The sequence below is a fragment of the Cololabis saira genome, chromosome 9 (assembly GCF_033807715.1).
Source record: "Cololabis saira isolate AMF1-May2022 chromosome 9, fColSai1.1, whole genome shotgun sequence".
Classification (NCBI taxonomy): domain Eukaryota; kingdom Metazoa; phylum Chordata; class Actinopteri; order Beloniformes; family Belonidae; genus Cololabis; species Cololabis saira.
In genome coordinates, this window is record NC_084595.1 from 27792587 (window position 1) to 27817508 (window position 24922).

Below are 24922 nucleotides of genomic sequence, written 5' to 3' on the forward strand. Positions count from 1 at the left end.
GAATAGTAATGAAAGTTATCTATCATGGCAGCAACAACCAAATATTGTTTTTTTACTGCGTTTTTGTTTTATAAACTTTGATATGGTTAATGCACTAATCTCAGAAAAAAATCGTGCAGTTGCTTCCAAGGTGGCATGTATCCATCTGAATCAATCAGACATGTACATCCACAGTTATGATGGAGTTTTAACTGGAAATGTATTAACTTATCAAGTCATGAGTCTCACATTCAACAATGCGATTGTGACTTTTTTTATTCATTTAATGTTCTTCGGAATCATGAACTTTCAGCCAGAGACTCCTTTGACTCCAGGCTGAAATATGTGTGCGGTTTGCAACATCTCTTCGTGCCTGCTTGAGAATTCTTTGGTTAAGATCGTTTCTTTCCAAAAACTTGGATGTTGAGTTGATAGGTAATTCTGAATTGTCTGTAGAAATGCACGAAAGTGTGTACAGCTGTTTGTCTCATTTACGTCTGCCTGGACCTGTGATGGACAGACAACCTGTCCAGGGTGTATCCCGGCCCCATGTCAACGACAACTGGGACCGATTCCCCTGCATTCCTGACCAGGATGAAGCGACGGATAGAAAATCGATACAAGGGTGGATTTTAAATGCACCCAGTGAAATCTCAAAGTGAACACAAAGGGGCAATTTTGTGACGAAAAGAGAATAATAACCAGGATATTGAACTTAAGCAAAACCAGAACCATTTGAAGTCTTGAAATTCTGCAAAAACCAGGTCCAAGGCCTCGCTGATTAGGTCTGCTCGTCCTGGTCCTGCACAATAAGGCCTGATGCGGAACATAAGGCCTTACAACCAACAGCCAAGTCTCATCTTAGTTAAGTGAGAAGCTTTTTGTTTCTTCTGGGATGTTAAAACATGTTTGCACACAACATACGCCACTGATTTGAGTATAGCGCTGATTGTGCTTTTGTCTCTGTATTTTGTCTTCTTCCTCCATCTAGTGGTTAAAATAAGGTTCAGCAGAAAGTGTGACTGGCTCTGACAGAAAACCTGTTGCTCATCTCAAATTATTTTATGTTACACAGATTGCTGTTTTACACAGATTTTATATATATATATGTATAAATTCTTTAGTCAAAAGTTTGGACACCCCTATTCATTAATTTTGAATGGCAATGTTACTACTTTTACTAAGGTATGACATCTGGGATTGCGGATGACCATATTATCATTAAATACACCAAAATATCAGATTCAAAGTTCAACCGAGAAAATAAATACATCACAAAACATTTTTAGTCAATACTCCAACTTCTGAGCTGACTAGTTACTTCTCTCTAATCACCACAGGGGGGCAGTGTGTCACAAATTGCCTTAAGGGAGGGGGCAATCACTGTTCCTCAAGGTCAATAATACACATTACACTGATGTTAGACAGGTAATACGGTTCTCTAAACATACAGCTATCCAGAGCAAAACCATGCCATAAAGGGGACACACACTGGCATAGAATCTAAAATGAAGCAAATGTCTTCAAGAGCTACATTTCAAAAACAATTGGAGGTGTCCCAAGAGACAGTTTATTTAGATCCCACAACACTAGATCAGTTTACCCAATTAGCTTATGTCAAAGATCATCTCCTTAAATGAACAAAACATTCACTCATTCAGAGAGAAATCATGCTGCCTGTGATTTGCTCTTTATTCCAATCACATCAGCTGAGTCCAAGGGTGCCGTTGGCAATGGAAGGAGATATCATTATTAATAAGCCCCTTACCGACAGAGGGAGAGAGAGCAAGAGCGAGCGGGAGAACTAGAACCAGCATTTCAGGGAATGGCAGAGACAAGAGTTGGTGTGTCTTTAGCTGGGACTGCAGTGGTTGCACCACTTGCTCTTGTTCACATGCTGGCAGATGCACACACACACACACACACACACACACACACACACACACACACACACACACACACACACACACACACACACACACACACACACACACACACACACAGAGAAGCCATCACTGAAGTCATCCACAAGAACAGGATCTGAACTGTAGAGGAGCTGAGTTTGCCGCACAGACACGCACACACATACACACACGCACACCCACACTGAACGCCTGCGCCCCCATTGGTTGACGTCTCTCCACCCCACCGCGGGAGTCTCTGAGGGGTCTGCTGCAGCACTCTGCTCCGGGGGCCTGGAAACGCTGGAGTGAGCCTTTTTTCCCCCCACATTACTTCTATTTTTGGGCTGCATATCTATGGTCCTCAGCTTCCTTTATTTTCCACAGTTTTCTGACATACTGGTTCCCAGTGTGCACTGCATGTGCAGCTTCACTGCCTTCACTGCAGATGGAAACAACAGCAAGGCCTGAAGCTCGCAGAGGCAATATGATACCACTGAGACAACGGGAATCTGTGCAATAAAGGAAGGACGCATAAATCGTGCCTCCACTGCAGGGCCCAGGGGCAGCAACCCAGTACTCAGCCAGCCATGTAGACTCAGGCCACAGCTGAAAGAATTTGGAAAGGGCCCTTCCTGCAGCCCATCCCCCACACTAACAGAAACCTATCTCCTCTCCAGAAACCAAAGGTTTTCTCAAAGAACAGACCTTAAATACAAGTCTGAGGTTTCATTTTATTTTTGATCTGTGTACTATGCTGTGAATATGTGCTGTATAACACCCTATTTAGACAGTACTTAATTCACACCAACATGAGGCTTTTGAGGGAAAGAAAATGTGGATCAGCTTGTTTTAAATTACATATTACAAAGTCCTCCATAAAACTGAGAACATTGATTAAAGATAGCTTTCACAGAGGGTACCTTATTCTGCTGCTTATTGATGCAGGTAACTGCAAATGACAGCAGATGTTAAAGTGAAATTCCCACGGTATTGATGATTATATTAATGGCTAGAAAAAGGGAAAATGTTACATGCACTGTTTTGACTATTTCCCCACCATTTTTGATTGAAACTTGAAATCAGACAGGAAGGGTCAGCATATTGTAAATCTGGGGCTACACTGCAGGGGGATCAATCAATGTCATCGAGGAAAGCTCTTAAACTTCATTCCTGGAGTAAAACACAAGGGTATCTGCCCACATTCATAAATTAGAGGGAGGTCCCTAATTCTACAATAGCCTATAGGGCTTCAGATTCATGTAGGAACCTGTCAGGGGGAGGAAGCATGTTTATGAATGAACATACTGCTTCTCTGCCCCCGATCAGTGTGTAGTCTGATAACCTAAAGGATGAATCAGAAGTCCTGACAACATGACAACATCCGCGGCCGCAGTTCGCTCCTCATGTGAGCGTTTTAACACCATTTCCATCACACACAGAGAAGCTGTGAACAACTTCAAAACAGCTACAGATTGTGTTACAGTGTATATCACCCAATGCAAAGTTGCAAAGTTCCCACAAGCGCAACTGGGAGGTTTGACACTTGATTGACAGCGTGTGATTGCTACGTTTTGGATTTTAAAACTGTGTTTTGTGTGTTTTTTTTTTTTTTTTTTCCTCCGCGGCCACATAAAAAATGGGTATCCGGCTTATTGATGGCGGTGAATGCCAGCGGGCATTAGAACAGCAAGCGGCCATCTGCCAGCCTGGAGAACTAGCAACCCCACCAGCTGCAGTCGCAAAACGCCCTACAAAGCAGGACATGCATGCAGCTTCTGACGTCTGCGGCCACACTGCGCTACAAAGAGCAGAAAAGCCAGCAGCGGAAACAATGAGAGCCCAGCTTATAGACGCCGCATAGGTCCGACACCAGCGAGCTTTTTTTTTGACCACAGGGCTGCTGTTAAGTGCACATCGCTTCATTTTCGGATGAGCGGCTTATTAAGCGATCATTTTTCCACGCTGGAAAACACACATAAAAAGACTCATGCAGGGGCACTTTAATACACCGACATGGCGACGGCAAGAAAAGGGAGAGAGCTTTTTACTATTTTGGAAACTAGCGCGGACGCAGAAAGTGCCACGGAGCGCGACAGCCAAGACTCCCCGCTTAATCTTTCGGCCGATGTGAGGTGGTTTGAAATCCCCAACAGAAAGCCGGACTCGGACTCGGAGGACGAGGAGCGAGTGCTGCGGGAGGAGGAGGACGGAGAGGGGGAGAATGGACGGAGCGCAGCCGCAGCCGCGGCCGCAGCGGCGGCCAGCCTCATCGCGGGGGGAGGCTGCAACATCATACTGGTGACGGGCAGCAACGGCACCAAGCACGACGAGGAGGACTACGCGGAGGACTGTTATTATTCTACCTCCACTAACTGCTCTGACGCCACCTCGAACGATTCGGATATTGATTTCTCCGATTTGGAGGAGGAGGAGGAGCGCAGGAGTTTTTTCCGCTTGCAGGAAGACGCGGACGAGGACTGCGCGGCTGCAGACTTCTGGGGGGAACCTGACCAGGTGATCTCCATCGAGCCCTTCTCCGCCGCCAGTGGCCCTCAGCACTCGCTGGGGGACGACGCTGACACCCGTGACTATTTCCGGATACTCTTCCCAGATTCTCTTTTTGAACACATGGTAGAACAAACAAACAATTACGCCCTCTATCGGCAGAGGAGGAGCGGAAAATCCGACCCCCACTGGCACCCCACTGATGAGAGGGAGATGAAAGCTTATGTGGGGCTGAATATTCTCATGGGGATCAATCAGCTTCCCGACACCGGCATGTACTGGGCCAGTGACATTTTCATAGGCAACGCGGGTTTTAAGAAAACGATGACGGCCAGGCGCTTTGAAAAGCTCTCCCAGTACCTGCAGCTGTGTGACCGGGAGTCGGAGCCCGTGCGTGGAGAGCGTGGCTATGATGGACTCTTTAAAATCAGGCCTCTCCTGGACATGGTTGAGAACACTATGTGGGACGCATACGTCCCCAACCGCTGTTTGACAATAGACAAGTGTGCCATTGTCACAAAGGGACGTTTCTCCCCCACCCAGTACATGTCCTCTAAGCCCCTGAGGAAGGGGCTGACGGTGTGGATGCTGTGTGACTCCCGCTCGGGCTACTGCCACCGGACCAAGATCTATGTGGGCACACCCGGTGAGGATGAGGCAGCGGCCTCCTTGGGTTACAGGGTGGTGACCTCCCTGGTCCGCGGCCTGGAGGGTCAGTACCACCATCTCTTCACGGACAGCTTCTTCACATCGGCGCTCCTCCTCCAGAGGCTGCTGAGGGACGGGCTGTACGCCTGCGGACCCACTCGTCCAGGGCGCAGGGGCTACCCGGAAGTCCTGCGCCCTCGTAACGTCGGAAAGCTGTGCCAAGGCGAGTTCTACCAGTGTCAGCGGGGCAACCTGATTGCTACGGTGACCAGGGACGTCAAGATGGTCAGCTGCCTCTCCACCAACTGTGCACCGGGGATTGTGGGCATAAGTCCGGGTCGGCAGCAGCACGACGCGGAGGGGGAGGGGGAGAGCGACAGTAGGGACAGCTCAGGTTCATCTTATGGTGTACCACGACCTCTGCCCTTGCTGCTGTACCAAGAGAACATGAAGGGGGTGGACCTCTGCGACCAGCTGAGGGAATGCTATCAGGTTGGCAGGCCGTGTAAGAAGTGGTGGCGCTACTTTCTGTGGTTCTATGTAAATCTGTGCATTGTGAACGCCTACATAATCCTGAGAGAGAGCAGAGGGGGGACGCCCCCGGCCGGCTTCAACGGAAAGCAGTTCACCCAGCGCCACTTCCGTGTGCGCCTGGCACAGCAGCTGATAGGAGACTACCAAGGGGCGAGAGGTATGGAACGGGCTGCACGCAAGAGGCACGCAGATTCACCCATAGAGTATGGACATCGCCTGGAGCGCATGTCCGAGCGCTCTCGTCGCTGCAGGAACTGCACCAACAAGGGGCTGCGGCATGAAAGCGTGTTCGGCTGCAAGATATGCAACGTCCACCTATGCAGGGGTGGATGCTTCTCGGAGTTTCATAAATAAATACAAACTGATTTTTGTTTTTATATGCTTTGTGTAATCCAACAATTTGTGTCACAATTATCTTCTTGTTTTTGTTTTTTTTTAAACAGTAAAACAATTTTGTAATTCCAAAGGTTAGCACTACAAGTGCACACGTTATCGTCACACACTTCACGTAGAGCTAGTTTTAGGTTAGCGGTGTTATTGCACGTATATAAGAGAAAATAATCGAAGAAACTGTAGATTATTTGAATTTAGTGTAGAATGTTTTGGAGCTCGCCTTCTGTAACACTGACATAAATGCCTTGTGTCACTTTTTTATACGTTTAAAACATGGTAAGAATTTTGTATAAAAAATATGAAGTCAAACGTTTCTGCACTTGCAATTGATGAGAAAATGTTTACAATGGGAAATTTATCTCTCTTTTTTCCAAAATAAAAACTTCATTATGATGGACTTAACTAAACCAAATCTCTTTCTCTCTCTTTTAAAACCACCATAATATTATATGCGTTAAAAAAAATAGTTTTATTGAAATCTGATTGTTAGTGGGGGTTTTTTTGTTGTTGTTTTTTTTATCTTCAGGTTGGTTCACAGCTCAAAATCTGGCCCTTCAAGGGGACACAGCTTGGACTAATTAGAGGGCAGAAAAAGCCCCTCAGTACTTCCTAGCCAGTGGACCTAGTGATGCCATTTCTTTCTCCAACCGCACCACAGAGCCATCTGTGGCCCTGTTGCAGTGGGTTCAACCCCAAAAAGTGCTACAAGTCTCCGACTCGACTGGGAAATGAAAGAAACAGCCTTTTTGATGGAATATTCTTTGCCTGACGGATGAGCGGGGCATATTTGAATCATGTAAAACAGCTTGTACAAGATTAGACGAATGATTATGTGCTGGATCAAAGCTCTTTTTTTGACGCATAAGAGATGAGTAGAGGTTAATTAAGAAATATCTTTGACTTTTGAAGGCCTAGTTTCACCAAAGCGTTTCTGTTGCCTGTTAGCAGCTGACATGGCTGCGTACGTAGGCAGAGATTGGACGCTTCAGCGGGTCAGACGACTCGCCTCCCGCGTGTCTCCTTCTGAGGTTTCTCTCCTTTAGGATGATATCTCTTGCTATCTTTCTCCTTCCCTGAGCTCTGTTGTGCTATCCCACACACACACACACACACACACACACACACACACACACACACACACACACACACACACACAGACCTTCCCCTCCTTTCCTCTCCGCTCCTCTGTCTTGTAGTCCCTCAGCCGTTCCCCAGCTGGGAGAGGGTTAGTCAACTGGACGGCCGTCCCGCTGATCTGCTGGAGCCCCGTGGGGAGTTGCCATGGCAACCGTGGCCGATGAAGACAGGGAGTCGCCAGCAGGCCCACATGGTTGTCATGGTACTCACTCTGGCTACATGATGGGAGGTGCCAGAGGCCACACCTCCCAATTCCTCTCTCCAAAACTAGAGAGGGCTGTGGTGTGGTGTGTGTATGTGTGTATGTGTGTGTGTGTGTGTGTGTGTGTGTGTGTGTGTGTGTGTGTGTGTGTGTGTGTGTGTGTGTGTGTGTGTGTGTGTGTGTGTGTGTGTGTGGAAGGAGCTGGCTGGCTGACAGTCTGCACGCCCAACACCGAGCCAGGCTGGTTACCAGGCAGGCTCTGCTACAGCACTGCTGTCAAGATCGTACCGAAGTACTGCTTTACAGATGTCTTCATGCAGGTGTTGCTGGGATTTAGCAATCCTTGGCCTCTATTAGCACACTGTTCCACGTCATATCCAACGTGTACACCGTATCGTCACATCGGAAGATGAGGCAGGATCAGTTAAAGCTTCACTTTGTAAAGCACTGGTCAAAAGTTTGCACTCATACATACAGACCTGTCCTACCTGAATGCTTAAAGATGTCCATCATGTCCATTCCTCTGCACTCATATTCTAGTGTCAAAGGTCTTACATGTAGACCACTCGAGATGTTGTACATTTAAATCATTATTTTACATTTAATCTAAACAACATTTTATATTTTTACCTTATTATACTAATATTTCTAAACGGGCTGAATCATGATAACAAAACATATACACTAAGACATAAATGTGAAGCCTCTGTTACCCTATGTTAACATCTGTTAGCCTCTGTTGTGTTATTAATGGTTAATTTAGCAGTAGAACATCTCTTTTTTTTGGTCCTTAATCTCCTGTGTGTTCTGGGAACGGTAGAGCTCCATCTGTGCTGAGTCAGAACCAAACACGCTTCTGTTTCTCTTTAGGCAGGTGGGTGTACTGTACGCAGTGTCACGATAGCCAAATATAATGTTTCCAGGATGGATCCCAACCATAAAGTGCTCAGCACTCAACATGTTTCCCCTCCTGGGCAAGGAAAGAGCTGGGAGTCTCTGTCAAGAACATGGGCCTGGTTTCACTTAAGAACAACTGGTTGGCTAACACATGTAGTGAGAATCATGAATGTGCCTTTGTTAAACGCTTTCCTCTGTCGCAGAATCAGGACGACCGTGAGAAAGCCCTGACATCCAATTCTCAGTTCTCTCATTCATTGTGTGTCTCTTGACTGACTGTGTGCGAATACTCTACAGAGACATCCCTGTGACAAGAACAATAGCATTAAATGTATTTGTTCAGAATCTTTATCTAAAATTAAATGTAGTTGTTTAAGGGTCATTCAAAAATCTATATACATTTTTTTACATGTAAACATACAAGACGAGTACAGTTTCAAAGTATGTATACCTCAATTATAACACATGTACGTCAAATTGTAGTTTAGTTTAATACTCATCTTTTCTAAAAATTAAAAAATAAAAATTTAGTCTGCTTGGCAGGTACTTATAAAATAAAACTAGTGGCTTTTATTCAAAGTAGGTGGACAGGAAATGGGTATAGAGAGAGGGAGAAGATATGCAGGAAAGAGCGACAGGATTCATAACTGCACCGCCTGCACGAGGGCAATGGCCTCTGTAGATAGGCCCCACTCTGAGCTATGGGGTTTTTGGTTTATCTTCTATGAGCTTTTAGGATTCAAAGAAACATTTTCCCTTTAATCTTATTCGTGCTTTAATTTGATTATCTGTCTGATGCTCAGATTTGCCTGAACTTTATAAGAACCAGCAGCTGGAAAAAAGCTGAAAACTGAGTTTTGTTGAATAACTTAATTTTCCTTTCATATTTATCATCTTATGAAACTATATTTGTCTGATGGATTCTGAGCCTCGTCCACCAGGATGAACTATCTCACATCACGTGGACTCCAACTGGACTCACAGCAGTCTGACCAGTCCATGCTGTGATTTCTTGCTTGTGTTCTCAGATGTGAGTCTCTTTGGATAAAAGCGTCTGATAAATGACATTAGTAGTGGAAATAATCAGGTCTTTCTCAGCCTTCAACAGTAAAGTTTACACAGAATCTGTCAGCATGAGTCCATAACAATTTATTTAACCTTAACTATAGATGTATGTATTGTACATAACTATCCTCTCCATTTCCAACCACCAGAACAGAACATAAATACACATACACTGTTCAATTTTCCTATTTACTGTCTACATATATTCTTCAACGTTGCTGTCTTTATTCAGAGTTGTTGCTTATTGATGTGTTAAGACATAAATGCTGTGAATGTTTGTATCTGTAACAACTATGATCATTTGGATCTGTTGTGTGCAGATTCATTTGCATGATCACTTTAAAAGATAAAAATATGTCAAAGTGCCTTTTTTTCTAAAATAATGAGTACTTCTGATATTTGGATGGAATACACAATATTTAGGGAGTTTGTTTCTTTGCCTTCAATCAGAGTTGGATAAAAGGGCATATTTCTTTTGCTTAGTTGTGCAGCAACAACACCGTCTGACAAACTTCCTGCACCTGATTTGTACATTTACCTTGTGTAGAAATGACCACATACAATTAGAAGCAGCCATCTTATAAATTGATACATATAAATAACTATATTTTGGCCAAGTACTACTACTTGGGCACAGTGATTACCTGCAGCATCCCTGTTGCCAGGTAACATGATAAGAGCATTTGAGAAGTAGGTGAAGTGTATTGGCTAGCCATCATAGTGTTTACAAGCAGTTCCAAAACATTTACCTTACTTAGATTAATTTGCTTCCGTCTTGAAATTACCTTATTATGTTTTCTTGTTTGTTACATTGTATCAAATAACAGCCTGATATATCTACATCAGACTATTTTCTCGTCTCTTCCTTGACATCAGCTTGCAAAGACATCCTTTCTGTGACATTCAATACAAAGATAGTTTTTCTTGAACAAAATAAGTAGAAAATGATGTTAATTGTTTTTGTGTTCTTAGTTTTCAATAGTTGTTAATTACAGAGCCCAAACCAAGATTCAAGGACACAGAGTTAGCGCCTTCAAATCGTTGTTCTGTTCTGACATCTCCATCTAGTGGAAGTGTGTGGACAGTATCGACACTCCCCGGCCAGTTTATTAGATACACGTGCCGGTGATAAACGAAGAAGCACATGAGGTTTCTAAACCTCCAGAAAAGATCCTTTTCATTTAGATTGTGCTTCGATAAACAGACGTACAGTTTACCATAGTCCCTTGTGTTATCACCTTGAATCCTTCAACACAGACTCAAACACTATTGTGCATACAACTTGTTTTTTTCTTTAACTTTATAATATCATTGTAACCAGGAAGCTTTGGAAAGCAGATGGATCTCTTTGGGTTGTGGTTGATACAGCCAAGCTCTGCAGGACGACCAGAGGGAGTTTGACTTCAGGTTCTCTTATGAGAGGAACATCAAGCGTTACCTGTATGAGAGGGGAGGGGGTTACTACTGTATTTGTCTCATTTGCATAGATGGAAATCTGGGACTTGATCTGATCATTCAGATCTAAATGGACCATAAGGTAACTTGAATCTGTGAAAACCAGCATCTATGGTAAGTCTCTTTAAGGACAGATGGCCGGAAGGAACAGGTTAGGCTGTAATATGAAACCTTTGCTTCCTTAATTTGTATGTGCACAAACCATGTGGGTTTTAACCCCTCCATTTCTCATTCTCTTGCCATCATACAACCACTGTGTGGCACTGTTTGTTAGTGCAAACAATCTTCATTTTAAACCAGGGAAACATTGTCTATGTTTAATTAAAAGTCTTGATCCTCACCCTGTTTCATATAAAGGCATAACCCATTACACAAGTCTGGTATGTAGTGATATTGATATAAACCTCTCTCATTACAGGTACAATTACCTTGATTCTGTACTCCAGCTTCATCATGCAGCAGTTGAAGAAGGTGGGCTGGAGCTGTGCAGGGATACGTAGGACTTTAGAGATGGTGCGGCAGCTCCGAGCTGGAACAGCCTCTCCTGTCCCAAACAAGACGTCATTTGTGTGTACTTTCCTCCTCTTCGTCTCAGCAACAAAGGTCTGCTTCTCACACAGGTAGAATTTGGGAGTCACTGAGCATGCGGATTCATTCAGTACTTCCACAACAACTCCCATCGCTTCACCTGGTGTTTTTTTTTATTTTTGGGAAAATAAATAGTTTATATTCTAATGTAGACGATACAGAAACAGATAAAATACTGTATGCGACATGTTTACCTTGTTTTAAGCCCATTTTTTCCGCGCTAACGGTCATAGTCACTTTTCCAGAGCCTTGAAATGAAATTCTGGTGGCACATTGTTGTTCCTGTATCACACAGAGACGGAAGATTTCAGGGAGACAATTCTCAAAACATTTTGATTATCACTGAGTGGAAGGTTTTGCATCAGAAAAAGGAAAATAGAACCAAGTAAATAATTTTCCCACCTTAAGTCCAATGATGATCATTTCTGATTTTGAAGCAAAGGGAAAGTCCGAGTTGGTCAGAAAAGGGAACGCGGCCTTGGTTTTGTGTACGAGCCAGATTGACTGAGTCAGCCGTGCTCGCAAACTGTATGTGATCTCACCCCATTTCCCTTTATATGATGAAGGCATGCCTCTGAAAGAAAAGAACGCACTTAAAGATTGGAGTATTTTATGTTTTCAGATCAGGAATTGTTTATAGTATAAATTCAATATATAAAGTTGTGCTAAACTAGAACACATACGTATTTGGAATCACAAAGCTGAATGGATACACATTTTTCCCTGGGCCCACGATTTCTGAACCTTATTTAACAAAAACAAAAGAAAACATTTTAAATGCACTTTCATCAGTTTGCTTTTACACTATCATATATCAATCAGCTGAGGAGCTTAATGTTCATTTTATCTTTCATTTGTGAAATGGAATACTAACCATCTCCTTTGTTTTTATCCTGAAGAATGACGTGTTCAAAATAGAAGTATTTTCTTTTGCTGCAGTGCACCACTGTGGTTTGGCCTTCCTGCTCATACCAAGTTACCTTTGCTTTCCCTTCTGCCTTGACCACAAAACACTGCACTTTTATCTCCTTGCTGGTCACCACCGTCACATTTCCACACAGGACATCTCCAGGAGAATAGGTGCCTCGTTCATTCAGCTTGTCATAATCCAGTAAAAAATGTTTAACAGTCATGATAAGATGTTAAGACAAACAGTTTTCCCAAGGCATAGTGGAAAAATGAAGATCTTCCTGAAACTGAATTATTGTTTACTGCCAATAGCTTTGATGAAGGTTTCCTTTTATTGAAGAAGCTGCTGGCGAACCTGTAACCGTGGATTCCTCTGAGACCTGTGTCACACACGATCACATGATCAAGACTGCAGGTGTCACTTTCACATGAGTAACTCTAGCTTGCAGTCTTGCAGAGGAAATTAGGTTAAATGACTCAGCACTGTGCTATACTGTATATTCCAGTACTTCAGTGCACTAAACAACAACACGTTGAAAAGGATACATCATACCCTCTGTTTCATAAGAAAGAGCACAAACACACCTGGTCATTGTTGTGCATGTACAGATGTTACTGTTCATATAAATCAGAGAAACTACAAACAATTTCAGGGAAACTTTATTGATGAATTAGATAGCTTTAAGCCAAATTGTGAATAGTTGTACATACATACATACATACATACATATATATATATATATATATATATATATATATATATATATATATATATATATATATATATATATATATATATATATATATTCAGTGTAGATGACATTAAAAAAACTCAATATAACACCTGTTTTTGAAAGAAAATAATTGTTCACCTCATTGAACATTTGTACGTCTACAGTACATATACAATCTAAACTCACAATTACATTATTCACCTTCGTGTATGTTCACATGTTCTGTAGTAAAAACAAAGAAACATGTTTTGTGTTGTCTTTTAATTTTACGTTTTGCAGCAGAGTTCACTGTTATGTGGTATTTTCTCTAAAGATTAAATAATACAATAGTTATTAGTCTCAAATCAGAATGTAACACATAAAAACCTATTTACATTCATATGTCATTATCTCTGTGAAGAGAAGCTGTCGTGGTTTCAGGTGGAGCAACCAGACATCTGAGAAACTGGTGGCCAGAGTAAGGATTTCGTGGGCACTGGCTCAAAGTTATCCTCAGTGCGACCGTTTTTAATTTCCCCCCACCCCAGTCAGTGATTAAGTTATCATAGCGGTAATGCAGGCACCAGCACTTGTCAACAAAGAGGAACGTGTGGAACTACAGTGATGCATCTGCTGGTGTTATGGATAAACGAGCTTAAAATCACATCCTATTTTAAGGTTAGTATTTATGAGAAGAGTTATATTTATCATAGGGGGAGGAGGGGGACATGGCGCATGCTCCGTAGGGAGGTGGGGGGTCCTTGGTGTCTGGTGTGCTGCTCCAGGCTGGTTGGCTCAGCATTCCATACGCTTCAAATCCAAAGGCAGGAAGAGCTGCCTGTTGTGTTCCCGCTGCAGCTTCAGGTAGGATGACAATGGGCAGTTTGACTACTGGATCCGAAGCACATTTGATATCCAGATAGATCTGTAATAAAAAATGTTATGTCTTCAATACATTATTCAACATATTCATTCTTTTTGTGTCAGGCTAGTTGGAGTCAGCTGGCATGCACAGCTTCTTATTATAGTGGCAGAATTTGACTTTGATGTTCAGAAGAAAAAAAAGCTTTGATTTCCTTCTAAAGATGAAAATGAGAATAAAATGTCCCATGACAGCAAGAATGCAGAAAAGACCAGTCTGTAGCTAATATACCAAAGCGGCATCCAAGCATACATACGAGAAAGCCGCCCGTCTCTGGCGGTGGAGCGTACCTTGAGCCTGTATTCCAGCTTGATGATGGAGCAGTTCAGAATGGAGGAGGGGAGATGTCCAGGGATGGGGATCACCTCGGTCGCAGCACTTTTGCCAGAAGCTGAATCCGCAGCATCAATTTTACCTTTCACGATGTTTTGCGTGTGTACTCTTCGGCGGCCTTGGGCGAAGTAGCTCTTCTTCTCATAGAAGACAAACTTGGCCTTCGCTGAACGACTTGAACGATTGTTGATTTCAACTGTAACATGGAGGTTCTCACCTGTAAAGCGGAGAGAGCAGGTTATACTGAAATACCCTACATCCAATAAAGCAGTCGCAGAGGTCACGGAACAGATGAACGACTAGGATAGATCACCACATTGGATAAATATGCTAAGCATCTGAAACACTTCTTTTTAAGGTTTGGTTTACTGATAGCTTGCAAGAGAACCCAAAACTGACATAAATAAATAAATAAATTATATTTTATAACCACTACTTGAATGTTTCTGGACACTAGACACTGTGTCCTGGATCCCGGAACACACCTGGGACTATCTGATAGGTCCCTGTGCTGCACAATAGCACGTACAACCTGCTGTCATGTCAGAGCAAAGACTAAAATGCTACCAAACAAGTGTTTCTGTATGATGTTTCCTGCTTTAAATGTGCACATAGCAGGCATTCTTCTCAACTTCTCAAACAAACGCCATAATTCCCCAAGTGCCAGACTTCCCTTCCAGATAAGATATCAACCTTGTCTGTAACCCATCCTCTTGGTGTAGATGTCCATCGAGACATTCCCAGAGCCAAAAGCAAGGCTTTTATCCTTGGAGTTATGCTGAGGTTCCTAAAGAGGAGACCACAACTCTCTATCAATGCAGTCAGATGGTCATTTGTGTTGTTTGCAGTGTTGTTCACACTGAATTAGATGTCCATGGTTTTTCTTTTTTTTCTTTCTTACCATGAGTCCTGGTGTGTCCATGTCTGCGTTGGATATGAAGGTGAAGTGGACTTTGGTTTTTTTTGTCAACTTCATTGACTGTTTAAGCTCTGCCTTAATCTTATGAACAATTTTGCCAATAGATGTTTTAAAAGTTGAAGGCATTTTTCTGTCAAGTAAAAGAAGAGAAAACTACTGTAGTTACAATTCAGATTTTGTTATTTTTTTGGCTTCGTATAAATATGTATAAAATGGTGAAATATCTTCATACTTCATACCTGTCAGGTATGTTGAAACTAAAAGGGAATACATGTCTTCCTTTTCCAATTACTTCAGTGCCTACAAAAAAAGAAAGAAACATTTTGAATTGACTGTAAATTAAAACAGCATATCAGCATTAAACACACAGATCCACAATTATATAAGTTTCATATGTCACCATCTTGTCTTGATTCTCTCAGGATGTGATCTTTGATGCTATAATATTTCTCATTAGACCAGTAAACGTGATGATGGTGTTGCCCGTGTTGTTCATGCCAGCAGACATTAGCCTTTCCCTCAGCCATAAAAACAAGCGACTCTATTCTTGTTTCCTTGGAGACCTCCAAGATTATCCTCCCATTTATGGTGTCTCCATTTGTGAAGGTGTTCTTGTCGTTGATGGCATCATATTCAATTTGAAATGTTTTGATCGTCATTTCCAGCAGTTATAATCCAATAAGAACCAGGAGGCAGCTCAAACCACGTAAATCCAAGTAAATCCAAGTAAACCAAGTAAAGTTTGCCGTGGAGCTTTTATATGTTGCCAGAGACTTGCAAAACTAGTCAGACCTGACTTATACCTGAACCCAGATAAGTGCCGCCCACATATGGATCTATGATAACATTCTGTCATGAAAAAAACAGTGGAAAATGCATTCCACTCTGTGGAAAACCTGCGTGTCATGACATTTACGTGAGTATGCAGACAATACAACCACACCCTTTATTTATTTTTGCTCAGTTACTGAAGACAGAAAAGCCCAGAAACAAGCAGCAACTGAAGGTGGCTGCAGTGAAGACCTGGCAAAGCATCTCTGGAGAACTTCAGGTAGTTTTGGACTGACAATGATTCATGATAATCAATGATTATTTACAGTTTTGTCACTGTACAATTTTTTTAACCACTGATAATGAAATTACTTTGCTTAAAGTTACCAACATGTTGATATTTTATGAAACCTCTTAATTCTGCAATTCAACACATTGCAGATCTATAATGATCATGCATATAGTCGTAACAACTCTGTTATTGTCCACACACCTCTGGGCCTACATACATAAACTATTTTGATTTATTGCCACCATTATACAAATTTAATTGATTTTTAAAGTCTGAGACTAAATCCAGTTTGTCACTGCTTTTATTTTAAACAATAATTGCAGAGATGTGATTTCAAACAGTTATCTCTCACAAGTTTGCAAATATAGGTTTACTGTTTAATAATTATGATGAACTACTGGTAAACAGTCAAAAACATGACAGAGTGACAAGATTTGTATTTTATTAAAATTATAATTTTTTAATTAAACTTTATTATAAAAAAGATATACATTCTTAAAATATTTTTTGTTAAAAAATAAAAGACAAATATATTGAAAACCCCACTCAGGTGTTAAAGTCAGGTGTTAAAGTCAGGTGTTACTGCTGTGAGCAATGTTGCAACATCCTTATGATCACCTGCTACAGTCAACAAATATATTGAAGTCAAAACTTAATAGTGGTATAAAAAACATTTCTCAGCCGCATCACTGATATTTATTGCCAAAATCTTTAAGAGGAGGGTACATTGCATGAGCTCCATAAGAAGGAGGAGGATCACTGGGTTGAGGTTCTGATGATGGTTGCGGAGGTCCAATGCCCCGGGCTGGAGGGTTCTGGTTTCCAAATGCTTCCTCCCACGGTTGTGGAGGTCCAAAGCCCCAGGCTGGAGGGTTCTGGTTTCCAAATGCTTCCGCTGATGGTTGCGGGGGTCCAAGGCCCCAGGCTGGAGGGTTTTGGGTCCCAAATGGTTCAAAGCCAAAGCCAGCAGCAGCAGGCGGTGGTGCCACCCCAGGAACCTGACCGGCTGGCAGGATGACTATGTCAAATTTGACCTCTGGGTCTGAAGAATACTTGATATCCAGGTAGACCTGTGTAAAACAATGGGGTTTTTCTTTCACTGTCATTTTATAAATTCGTCAAAAACAAACCCAATGGCCCAATTTTGGCCATTGCCTCATATTTGTCCCAATAATTCCTGTGGCTTCAAAACAGCCCCAAATAACCATCTATACTGTACTTGTTCAGTCTTCTTATTGTGCAGCTATGGACTTGAACATTTAACATGCTCAGCAAGACCTATAGAGTTTGAGACGTGGCTTTTTTTTTTAATATTTCTCTGAATTTTGCATAGTCCGAGCTTGAAGGCACGTTCAGTCCTAGAAAGAGTTGAAACTCCCATGACTGCTTTCCACTTGTGAATAAACTCTCACTGTTGAACACCAAACAAAAAGGACATCCAAACACTTGTTTGGCTTTTAAGATTGATCCAAACCAACAATTTCTTCTCAAAGACCACTACTTATGTCTTTCCCTCTTGGTATTCTGTAATCATACATCTGAATTCTCCAGAACAGCCATCTGCAAAATATGACTGCTTTTATAGAGGTCTACACACCTGTAAATTATCAGTTTATCAAGGCCGGTTGCGGCGCCTTTGTTGTTTTTGCGTCATTGTTTGTAAAACAAATAATGACATTGTGAAAAAGTCCTTTCCGTGAGGTTGTATTTGCCAAATATAAAGCCCCACTCTGAAAATATGACTTACTTTTTTTTTTATATACAAAAAATATATTATTAAAGAGGCAAGAAACTAACTGTTGCAAATTACTGTGTTTGTACGGTTATATCTTGGTTAGTCACATCATTATTCTAATGATTTTTTAAATTATAAGACAATAATATTTGCGATCACATCCATATGAAGTTATTTTCTGATTTTCTGATCCGTTTTCTTGATCCTTAGGTTTTGGTTACATGTTCGAGTTTTGTTCATGCTTTTATTTTGAAAGAGGAGGCGTGTCGAAGTGGAGCCCAGTGCTGTAACTCCGCCTCTGCTTGTAACCAACTCCATCGGCAAACAACAAGAACTATGATGAACTATGATAAAAGGCAGATGACTCAGGCTTTTTAGACTAAAGTCGCACATAAACCGGAACAGAAAGGCAGGCTTACGTAATGCACTGTTGGCTTACTAATTGTTTATGGTGAATTACCATCTATTCTTGCTGCTATATAGTTCAGAAAACGGTATTAATAGGTTTTTCTGACACTTTTGATTATTCTATAAATCAGTTTTTTGGTGGGACAGTTTTTGCTTTTTCCCAAACTGGGTGATTAAGGAACGTCTACTGAAAAGCAATCCCAAAAACATTTTGAAACTCTGACGGGTGAAAACAGCTGAAGGCTCTCTGGGTGATACAACGTATATTTGCAAGTGCTGAATGTTTCACTAAATCCTGAAAAGAACTGCAAAACTATTTGAGGCATTTTTGGATTTTGGCCTGTAAAATGAAATCAATGATAATTGCTGACGCCGTCTCAGTAAACACATTACTGTGTGCAGTCAAAAACGTCTCTGTTGGCTGAGTGGCTGCTTACCTTGAGTCTGTGCTCCTTTTTAAGGATGCTGCAGTTGAGGATGGAGGGCACTGCGTCATGGGGGATGGTGATGACCTGCGTGACCTTTTCTGAAGAAGATGGAGGGATGGGCGCTCCCACCTCTTTAATCAGTTCTTGACTGTGGAGTCTTCTCTTTCCTCGTGCAAAGAAGCTGTGCTTTGCGTATATGAGGAACTTTGGCTTGATCGCGCGAGATGAATTGTTCGTAATGGAGGCCAAAACCTTTATTCTTTCTCCTATTATACAGAGCAGACAGTTCTTACAGTCTTAATATGCTTTGACTTAGGATCAGCATATGTCAACATGACTTTGAGGGATCTTACCTTGGGAGAAAGCTGACTTTTCAAGGTTCACATCCATTGCTACGGTTCCTGAGTTAAAAACATGCATTTTCTTATCTTTTGACTCATGCTGTGGTACCTGAAAGACAATTAGTTTAATCAATATAAAACAGTTCCAATTAAATAACAGGGGTGGGGGGGTTGGCTCTACGTATTAGTTTTCATTCAACTCTCCACTGAGATGTCCACTGATCCTTTTTTCAGGGGCTCATAGTGACATAAAACAAAAGGTCATTTGTGCTAACTCAGCAGATGATCAAATGATGTAGACTCAATTTAATCTGACCCTTTAACCATAGAACTTTGCCAGTAACACTGCGACACTTTAAGCTGGGTGCAGCTTAAAAACTGCATATTTACAGGCAAAGCTGGCTTGGGCCAAACAGTCAACAGTGGGTTTAAAATCATTACATAGTGCAAGTCCTTACAGTTTCACATATATGTAACAAAGGCTGAGTAAACTGCTTTTAACAATGCATGCATTTGTTCCATCTAGAAATAAAATGACAGGTAACTTGAGTAAGTGAAGTGCATACCATGAAGGTAGAGATCATGTTTGGGTCTGTTTTTGACATAAAGTTTAGAGTAGTCGAATCAGTCTTGTCAATCCTCATTGATCTGCTCAACCGGGCCTCCAGCAAGTACCGAATTTTACCAGTACCACCTTCGAAGGAGGATGGAAGATCCCTAATGAACAAGTATAACGGCAGGAAAAGAAGAATTATTTCATTGCATAAAGACATTTAAACTGCTTTCCTTTCTCTAAATAGTTAAATTAAAACCATCAGAAGAAAATGTGTTAAATGGTGGCAACAACAACAACAATAAAAAAGATCACACAAGCCTTTTGGAATTGCTTGATTTAAATATAAAGTTTTGACAAACAGAGGTAGTATGAAAAATGTAAAGAAATATCAAGGGCCTGATAGATTCAAGGAAGTTTGTAAACCCCATTGAATGAATTGTTCTGCATTCATTTGCTGTAAAATGTGAACTGATCTTCATCCATAGTGGGGCAAGAAAGTATTTAGTCAGACACCAGTTGTCGGACATGTACTGGATTAAGCAGGGAGACACGTCTGGCTCTGCAGGATCTGAGTCCCTGATCGTAGTGTGTTACTGATGGTTCCTTTGTTACTTTGGTCCCAGCTCTCTGCAGGTCCTTCACTAGGTCCCCCGTGTGGTTCTGGGTTTTTTACTCAGCGTTCTTGTGATCATTTTTACCCCACGGGGTGAGATCTTGGTGGAGCCCCAGATGGAGTTTGATTATCAGTGGTCTTGTACGTCTTCCATTTTCTAATAATTGCTCCCACAGTTGATTTCTTCACACCAAGCTGTTTACCTATTGCAGATTCAGTCTTCCCAGCCTGGTGCAGGTCTACAATTTGGTTTCTCACGTCCTTTGACAGCTCTTTGGTCTTGGCCATAGTGGAGTTTGGAGTGCGACTGTTTGAGGTTGTGGACAGGTGTCTTTTATACTGATAACCAGTTAAAACAGGTAAAGAGTGGAGGACAGAGGAGCCTCTTAAAGAAGAAGTTACAGGTCTGTGAAAGCCAGAAATCTTGCTTGTTTGTAGGTGACCAAATACTTATTTTACCGAGGAATTTACCAATTAATTCAGTAAAAATCCTACAATGTGATTTCCTGGATTCTTTCCTCCCTTACTGTCTCTCATAGTTGAAGTGTACCTATGATGAAAATTACTGGGAGAGTAGTGGGAGAACTTGGACAATTGGTGGCTGACTAAATACTTTTTTCCCCCCACTGTAAGTCCAAATAGCAAACACAAACACAATCTACTTAAACTGATAACACATTTATACGCTCTTATGCCTTGATTGAACATTTTGTCCTCCAATACTGTGTTTGTGTACTGGGGGGGGGGTCATATATTTTTTTCACTTTAATAGTGAATAGAAAGTCAGTACATTTGTGTTGAATTGTGTTTTTGCAAGTATAGGAAAGTTTCATCAGATTCTACTTAATGTTTAAGTAGAACCTCTTGTCCTCAATGTCCATCTATTTTAATACTTCAAAATTCCTCTTGATAACCTGCCACTGCAGATGCAAATGTGAAGGTGATCTATAGGGTTACGTGGTCAATATACTTTATCTGGCCTCAGAGAGACAAAAGACAAAAAAGCATCTTACTGGACAGGGATCTGAAAGGAGAATGGATACACGTGGATCCCTGGAGCCACAACGTTGGGATCTAGAGAGAGGAGAAAAAAAAAGAAGAAAAACAGGCAACAAGTTGTAGAGATACTGGTGAAGAGAAAGGGTTAACAGAATGAATAAAAAGCTTAGATATGTGTTATTGGCGGCTTTTGTATGTACAGTCTTATGTGTTCTGATTTCAATGTTTGGGCTGTACACATCAGAGCATTTTTTTTTAAAATCAGGTTTTCTTAATTTCTAATAAATGCAACCTCAAAATAGCAACAAACACACTTGGATACCCCAGACCAGCTAAGTGTAAAACCTAAAGTAAAGCTTTTATAGAGGCGAGCCACACAGGCAGATGATCAATTAATCAAGTGTATTTGATTAGAAGTACATGCTGCTACTCTCCTATGGAAGCAGGGAGGGTGTATTTGTTAGTTAAAAAACAAGATAGATGAGTCCACGACATGGCTGTGGTGTTGTTGGCCCTCATGGCTTTCACTTGCCGTTTTGCCCTTTTCAAAAATGCACAACAGTACCGTGACTGAGTGCAAACTTTGACATATAGAGAAGACATTAATTCTAAAGGTGGCCCTTTAACATAGCCATTATGTTTAGACTGCTTAAATATGTGGCCAGATTCTTTCAGCGTGCCAGAACACTCCTGAATGATGTTTGAGAAATCAGATCAACCTGCATCCTGAGTGCATTTACACTTATACTACAGGCAGTTATTTGCTTTATGACTAGATCAGTCAGGACAGATTCTAATACAAAGTGTCAACAGGGCCATAGTACTCCAATTTTATACTATGGCAAGAGAAGACTTGGACTGGAGTCCAAACTCACTTTGGCTGGTTTTTGCCAGGAGTAGGGACAGAATCACGGAAGAGCTAGTTCCAAGGTTATTAAATATTCCTTCACATTAAATGTATAATTGTATTTTAACATGGGCATCATAACATGCTTTTAGATCTGATAGAGATCAGATGAATATTTCTTAATATGACAAATGTTAGAAGGTGTAAACTTAGTTTTCAAATCCATAAAAGGATTCTGGCTCAAAGGTCTGATGAAGCTTCATATTTGATTCAGCGCTGCCAAGTGCCCCATAAATAGATTAAAATTAAAGATTGCTTTATTTTAAAAACTCATAACAAGATGGAAAGGGCATTTTCACAGAGCTTCTACAAACTTAGTATTAGCCTCCTTGTTGCCAGCGGAGAGGAAACGCTGTTGCAGCAGTCAGAGATTGTTGTGGTTTGTAATTGTCCATCACAGCGGCCAGCAGGAACTGGAGCTCACTAAAACTTACACGGAGGAAGAGGAAGCAAGAGGAAAGCAATCAAAGCAACCATATCACTTTTACAACTATTCTCAACTGGTAGGGTGGATTAGAAATAAACCTGAGCCCTGACTAAGAAATTATTTAAAAAAAATACTTACAGGTTTCTGCAGTCTGGGTTACCAAAAGGTCTTCCCTGTCGTGAGCTGAGAAAAATCAAAGTACATTAGTGACAAAACACGCGGTGCTGAAGTTGAGCAAAATCAGTTTGTTGACATGAGCAAATGTTTATTCATTTTCATCAAGAAGTTGTCTAATTGTGGTGAGCTTGGTACATTTATACATCTGCTATGGTTCTGCCCAGTAGTCCAACAATTCTGGTCTGAAGTTATTGACATTTTGGAAGCTATTCTGAATATTCGTGTTCCACAATGTCCTGTTGTGTGTTTATTGGGGAGTGCAGTGGAGAACGTGCATGGGAAGATTATACAACGTATCATTGTTCTCGCCTTTCTGTCTGTAAAGAGGTCAATACTCATGAACTGGAAGATTCGCAAACCAAACTGCTTTGACAAATACAACTGGCTGAATGACTTTCTGGACTTATTATCAATGGAAAAGGCAACCGCATTCCTCAAAGATAACGAAAATGACCAATTTGCCCCATGGGCTGTCATTAGACAACAGTTGAGAATAATGTGATAATGATATGACCTGATGTGTTAGTCACATGCTTCTTATTTTATTTGACTTACTCTTCTTTTCTTTTTTTTATTGTTATTGTAATGTCTCTTTTTTTATTTATTGTCTTTGTCTTCACTTTGAAAAATAAAAAATTATAAATATATTTAAAAAAAAAGAAGTTGTCTAATTGTTAATTTCCTGATTTTTTAAACACAGCGATTAATTTAGATTTGGTTATTGACGGACAAAAAAAACCCCAAAAGGGTGTACAGGATTCCTGAAAGCAAGGCAAGGCACATTTATTTATAAAGCACATTTCACATGATAAGCATGGACTCAATGTGCTCAAATACATAAACAAACAAACAAACAAAATTACAGGTTTATAATAACAGAAACAGACAAAGGAATGTCAAGAGAAAAACAACAATAACAACAATAATTCAATTTCAACAAAAGTGCGATCACTCAGCCAACCATAGAGTTTACTCAAAAAGGTAAGTTTTTAGTCTGCTTTTGAAAGAGAGCACTGTTGGAGCAGTGGAGAAAAGAAAAGAAGAATGCAAAGCTTACCATGTTTGTCTATAATGATGTACTGTTTATAGCTGAAGTACTTGTCTTTGGAGGAGTACACCACGGTGGTCTTGCCGTGCCTCTCCGTCCACATCACCTCCGCTTTCCCCTTGAATTTCACCAGCAGGGAGTTGATCTGACAATCTTTGGCCACTTCCAGGCTGACCTGCCCTGCGACGGTGTCTCCACATGCGAACACGTTGCTCGGGTTGACAGGGTTGTAGGTAATTTCGAGCTTCTTCACCGTGGACGACATAACGGTGGCGACTAGAACTCCGACCCTGACGAGGAGCAGCAACAAACGAACCCAACAACGCCCACCTTGTGCAGGAAGAGGCGTGTTCCGACCGAGGAGGAGCCGAGCCGCAACTTCAGGCTTTGGATCCTCCCTCCAGAATAAGTTACACATCTTCTTCCATACTGTCAAGTTTTGGATTTAATCAAGAACATGTATTATTAAAAACAAAGTAAGAGAAGTAACTTTTAAAATACTTCATAGATGCTACCCAGTCAAGACCAATCTTGTTAAATATAAGATAAACATTGACACAATCTGTTCTTTTTGTGTTAATGTGGATGAAACAATATCTCACTTATTCTGGAATTGCACATATACTCATATTCTCTGGATTGACCTTAATCATTTTATAAATGCTAAAGTTGATTCTTCCTTCAAGTTGAGCATTCAACATGTACTATTTGGTGTATCAAAAAATGATATGACAAGCCCGGACAAAGTATATTTGATCAACCTTCTCTTAATTACGACGGAGTATTAAGGCCAAACTAAGACAAAAAAATATATATAGGAAATTACGAGAATAAAGTCATAATATAATGAGAATAAAGTAGTAAAATTACGAGAATAAAGTCATAATGTTGCGAGAATAAAGTCGTAATAGAATAAAGTCGTAATATTATGAGAATAATGTTGTAATATTACGAGAATAAAGTCGTAACATTACGAGAATAAAGTCGTAATATTACGAGAATAAAGTCGTAACATTACGAGAATAAAGTCGTAATTTATGAGAATAAAGTGTTAATTTATGAGACCTCTAACAGGAAGAGCAGTCTTCTCCCTATGTTAAAATGAGGAATATTGAGC

At 41.1% G+C, this 24922-nt stretch overlaps 4 protein-coding genes across 4 annotated transcripts; 1 reads left to right on the top strand and 3 right to left on the bottom strand.

Moving 5' to 3' along the window:
- The first annotated feature begins 3896 nt into the window (after positions 1 to 3896).
- On the top strand, positions 3897 to 9247 carry LOC133451259 (piggyBac transposable element-derived protein 4-like). The gene is made up of 4 exons (XM_061730230.1): positions 3897 to 5895; positions 7160 to 7302; positions 8403 to 8415; positions 9228 to 9247. The coding sequence occupies exons 1-4, from the start codon at positions 3897 to 3899 to the stop codon at positions 9245 to 9247; spliced, it is 2175 nt and encodes a 724-aa protein (XP_061586214.1).
- LOC133451035 (arrestin domain-containing protein 3-like) lies at positions 9193 to 12914 on the bottom strand. The gene is made up of 6 exons (XM_061729961.1): positions 12182 to 12914; positions 11991 to 12051; positions 11710 to 11881; positions 11502 to 11589; positions 11148 to 11407; positions 9193 to 10702 (listed from the first exon to the last, which is right to left on the bottom strand). The coding sequence occupies exons 1-6, from the start codon at positions 12438 to 12440 to the stop codon at positions 10565 to 10567; spliced, it is 978 nt and encodes a 325-aa protein (XP_061585945.1). The 5' UTR covers positions 12441 to 12914; the 3' UTR covers positions 9193 to 10564.
- A 98-nt stretch (positions 12915 to 13012) lies between these two features.
- LOC133450406 (arrestin domain-containing protein 3-like) lies at positions 13013 to 15939 on the bottom strand. The gene is made up of 6 exons (XM_061729020.1): positions 15504 to 15939; positions 15343 to 15403; positions 15086 to 15233; positions 14878 to 14971; positions 14142 to 14401; positions 13013 to 13854 (listed from the first exon to the last, which is right to left on the bottom strand). Exons 1-6 carry the CDS (start codon positions 15760 to 15762, stop codon positions 13609 to 13611), a joined length of 1068 nt encoding a protein of 355 aa, XP_061585004.1. The 5' UTR covers positions 15763 to 15939; the 3' UTR covers positions 13013 to 13608.
- A 660-nt stretch (positions 15940 to 16599) lies between these two features.
- On the bottom strand, positions 16600 to 24130 carry LOC133450408 (arrestin domain-containing protein 3-like). The gene is made up of 7 exons (XM_061729021.1): positions 23815 to 24130; positions 22719 to 22763; positions 21261 to 21321; positions 19645 to 19795; positions 19091 to 19187; positions 18747 to 19003; positions 16600 to 17236 (listed from the first exon to the last, which is right to left on the bottom strand). The coding sequence occupies exons 1-7, from the start codon at positions 24068 to 24070 to the stop codon at positions 16853 to 16855; spliced, it is 1251 nt and encodes a 416-aa protein (XP_061585005.1). The 5' UTR covers positions 24071 to 24130; the 3' UTR covers positions 16600 to 16852.
- Positions 24131 to 24922: the final 792 nt, after the last annotated feature.

Bases quoted from the DNA above. Each gene is read 5' to 3' on its own strand.
- LOC133451259 (XM_061730230.1), top strand. From the start codon at position 3,897: ATGGCGACGGCAAGAAAAGGGAGAGAGCTTTTTACTATTTTGGAAACT. The intron at 5,896-7,159 runs GTGGATGCTTCT...TCTGTCTTGTAG, and splicing joins CAACGTCCACCTATGCAGGG to TCCCTCAGCCGTTCCCCAGC.
- LOC133451035 (XM_061729961.1), bottom strand. From the start codon at position 12,440: ATGACTGTTAAACATTTTTTACTGGATTATGACAAGCTGAATGAACGA. The intron at 11,882-11,990 runs GTATGTGTTCTA...CTTTTCTTTCAG, and splicing joins AGCTTTGTGATTCCAAATAC to AGGCATGCCTTCATCATATA. The intron at 11,408-11,501 runs GTAAACATGTCG...AAAAAACACCAG, and splicing joins AAAAATGGGCTTAAAACAAG to GTGAAGCGATGGGAGTTGTT.
- LOC133450406 (XM_061729020.1), bottom strand. From the start codon at position 15,762: ATGACGATCAAAACATTTCAAATTGAATATGATGCCATCAACGACAAG. The intron at 15,404-15,503 runs GTGACATATGAA...CTTTTTTTGTAG, and splicing joins GAGAGAATCAAGACAAGATG to GCACTGAAGTAATTGGAAAA. The intron at 13,855-14,141 runs GTACGCTCCACC...TTTTTATTACAG, and splicing joins AGCTGGAATACAGGCTCAAG to ATCTATCTGGATATCAAATG.
- LOC133450408 (XM_061729021.1), bottom strand. From the start codon at position 24,070: ATGTCGTCCACGGTGAAGAAGCTCGAAATTACCTACAACCCTGTCAAC. The intron at 22,764-23,814 runs GTAAGCTTTGCA...GATTTTTCTCAG, and splicing joins CATCATTATAGACAAACATG to CTCACGACAGGGAAGACCTT. The intron at 21,322-22,718 runs GTAAGTATTTTT...TCCTCTCTCTAG, and splicing joins AACCCAGACTGCAGAAACCT to ATCCCAACGTTGTGGCTCCA.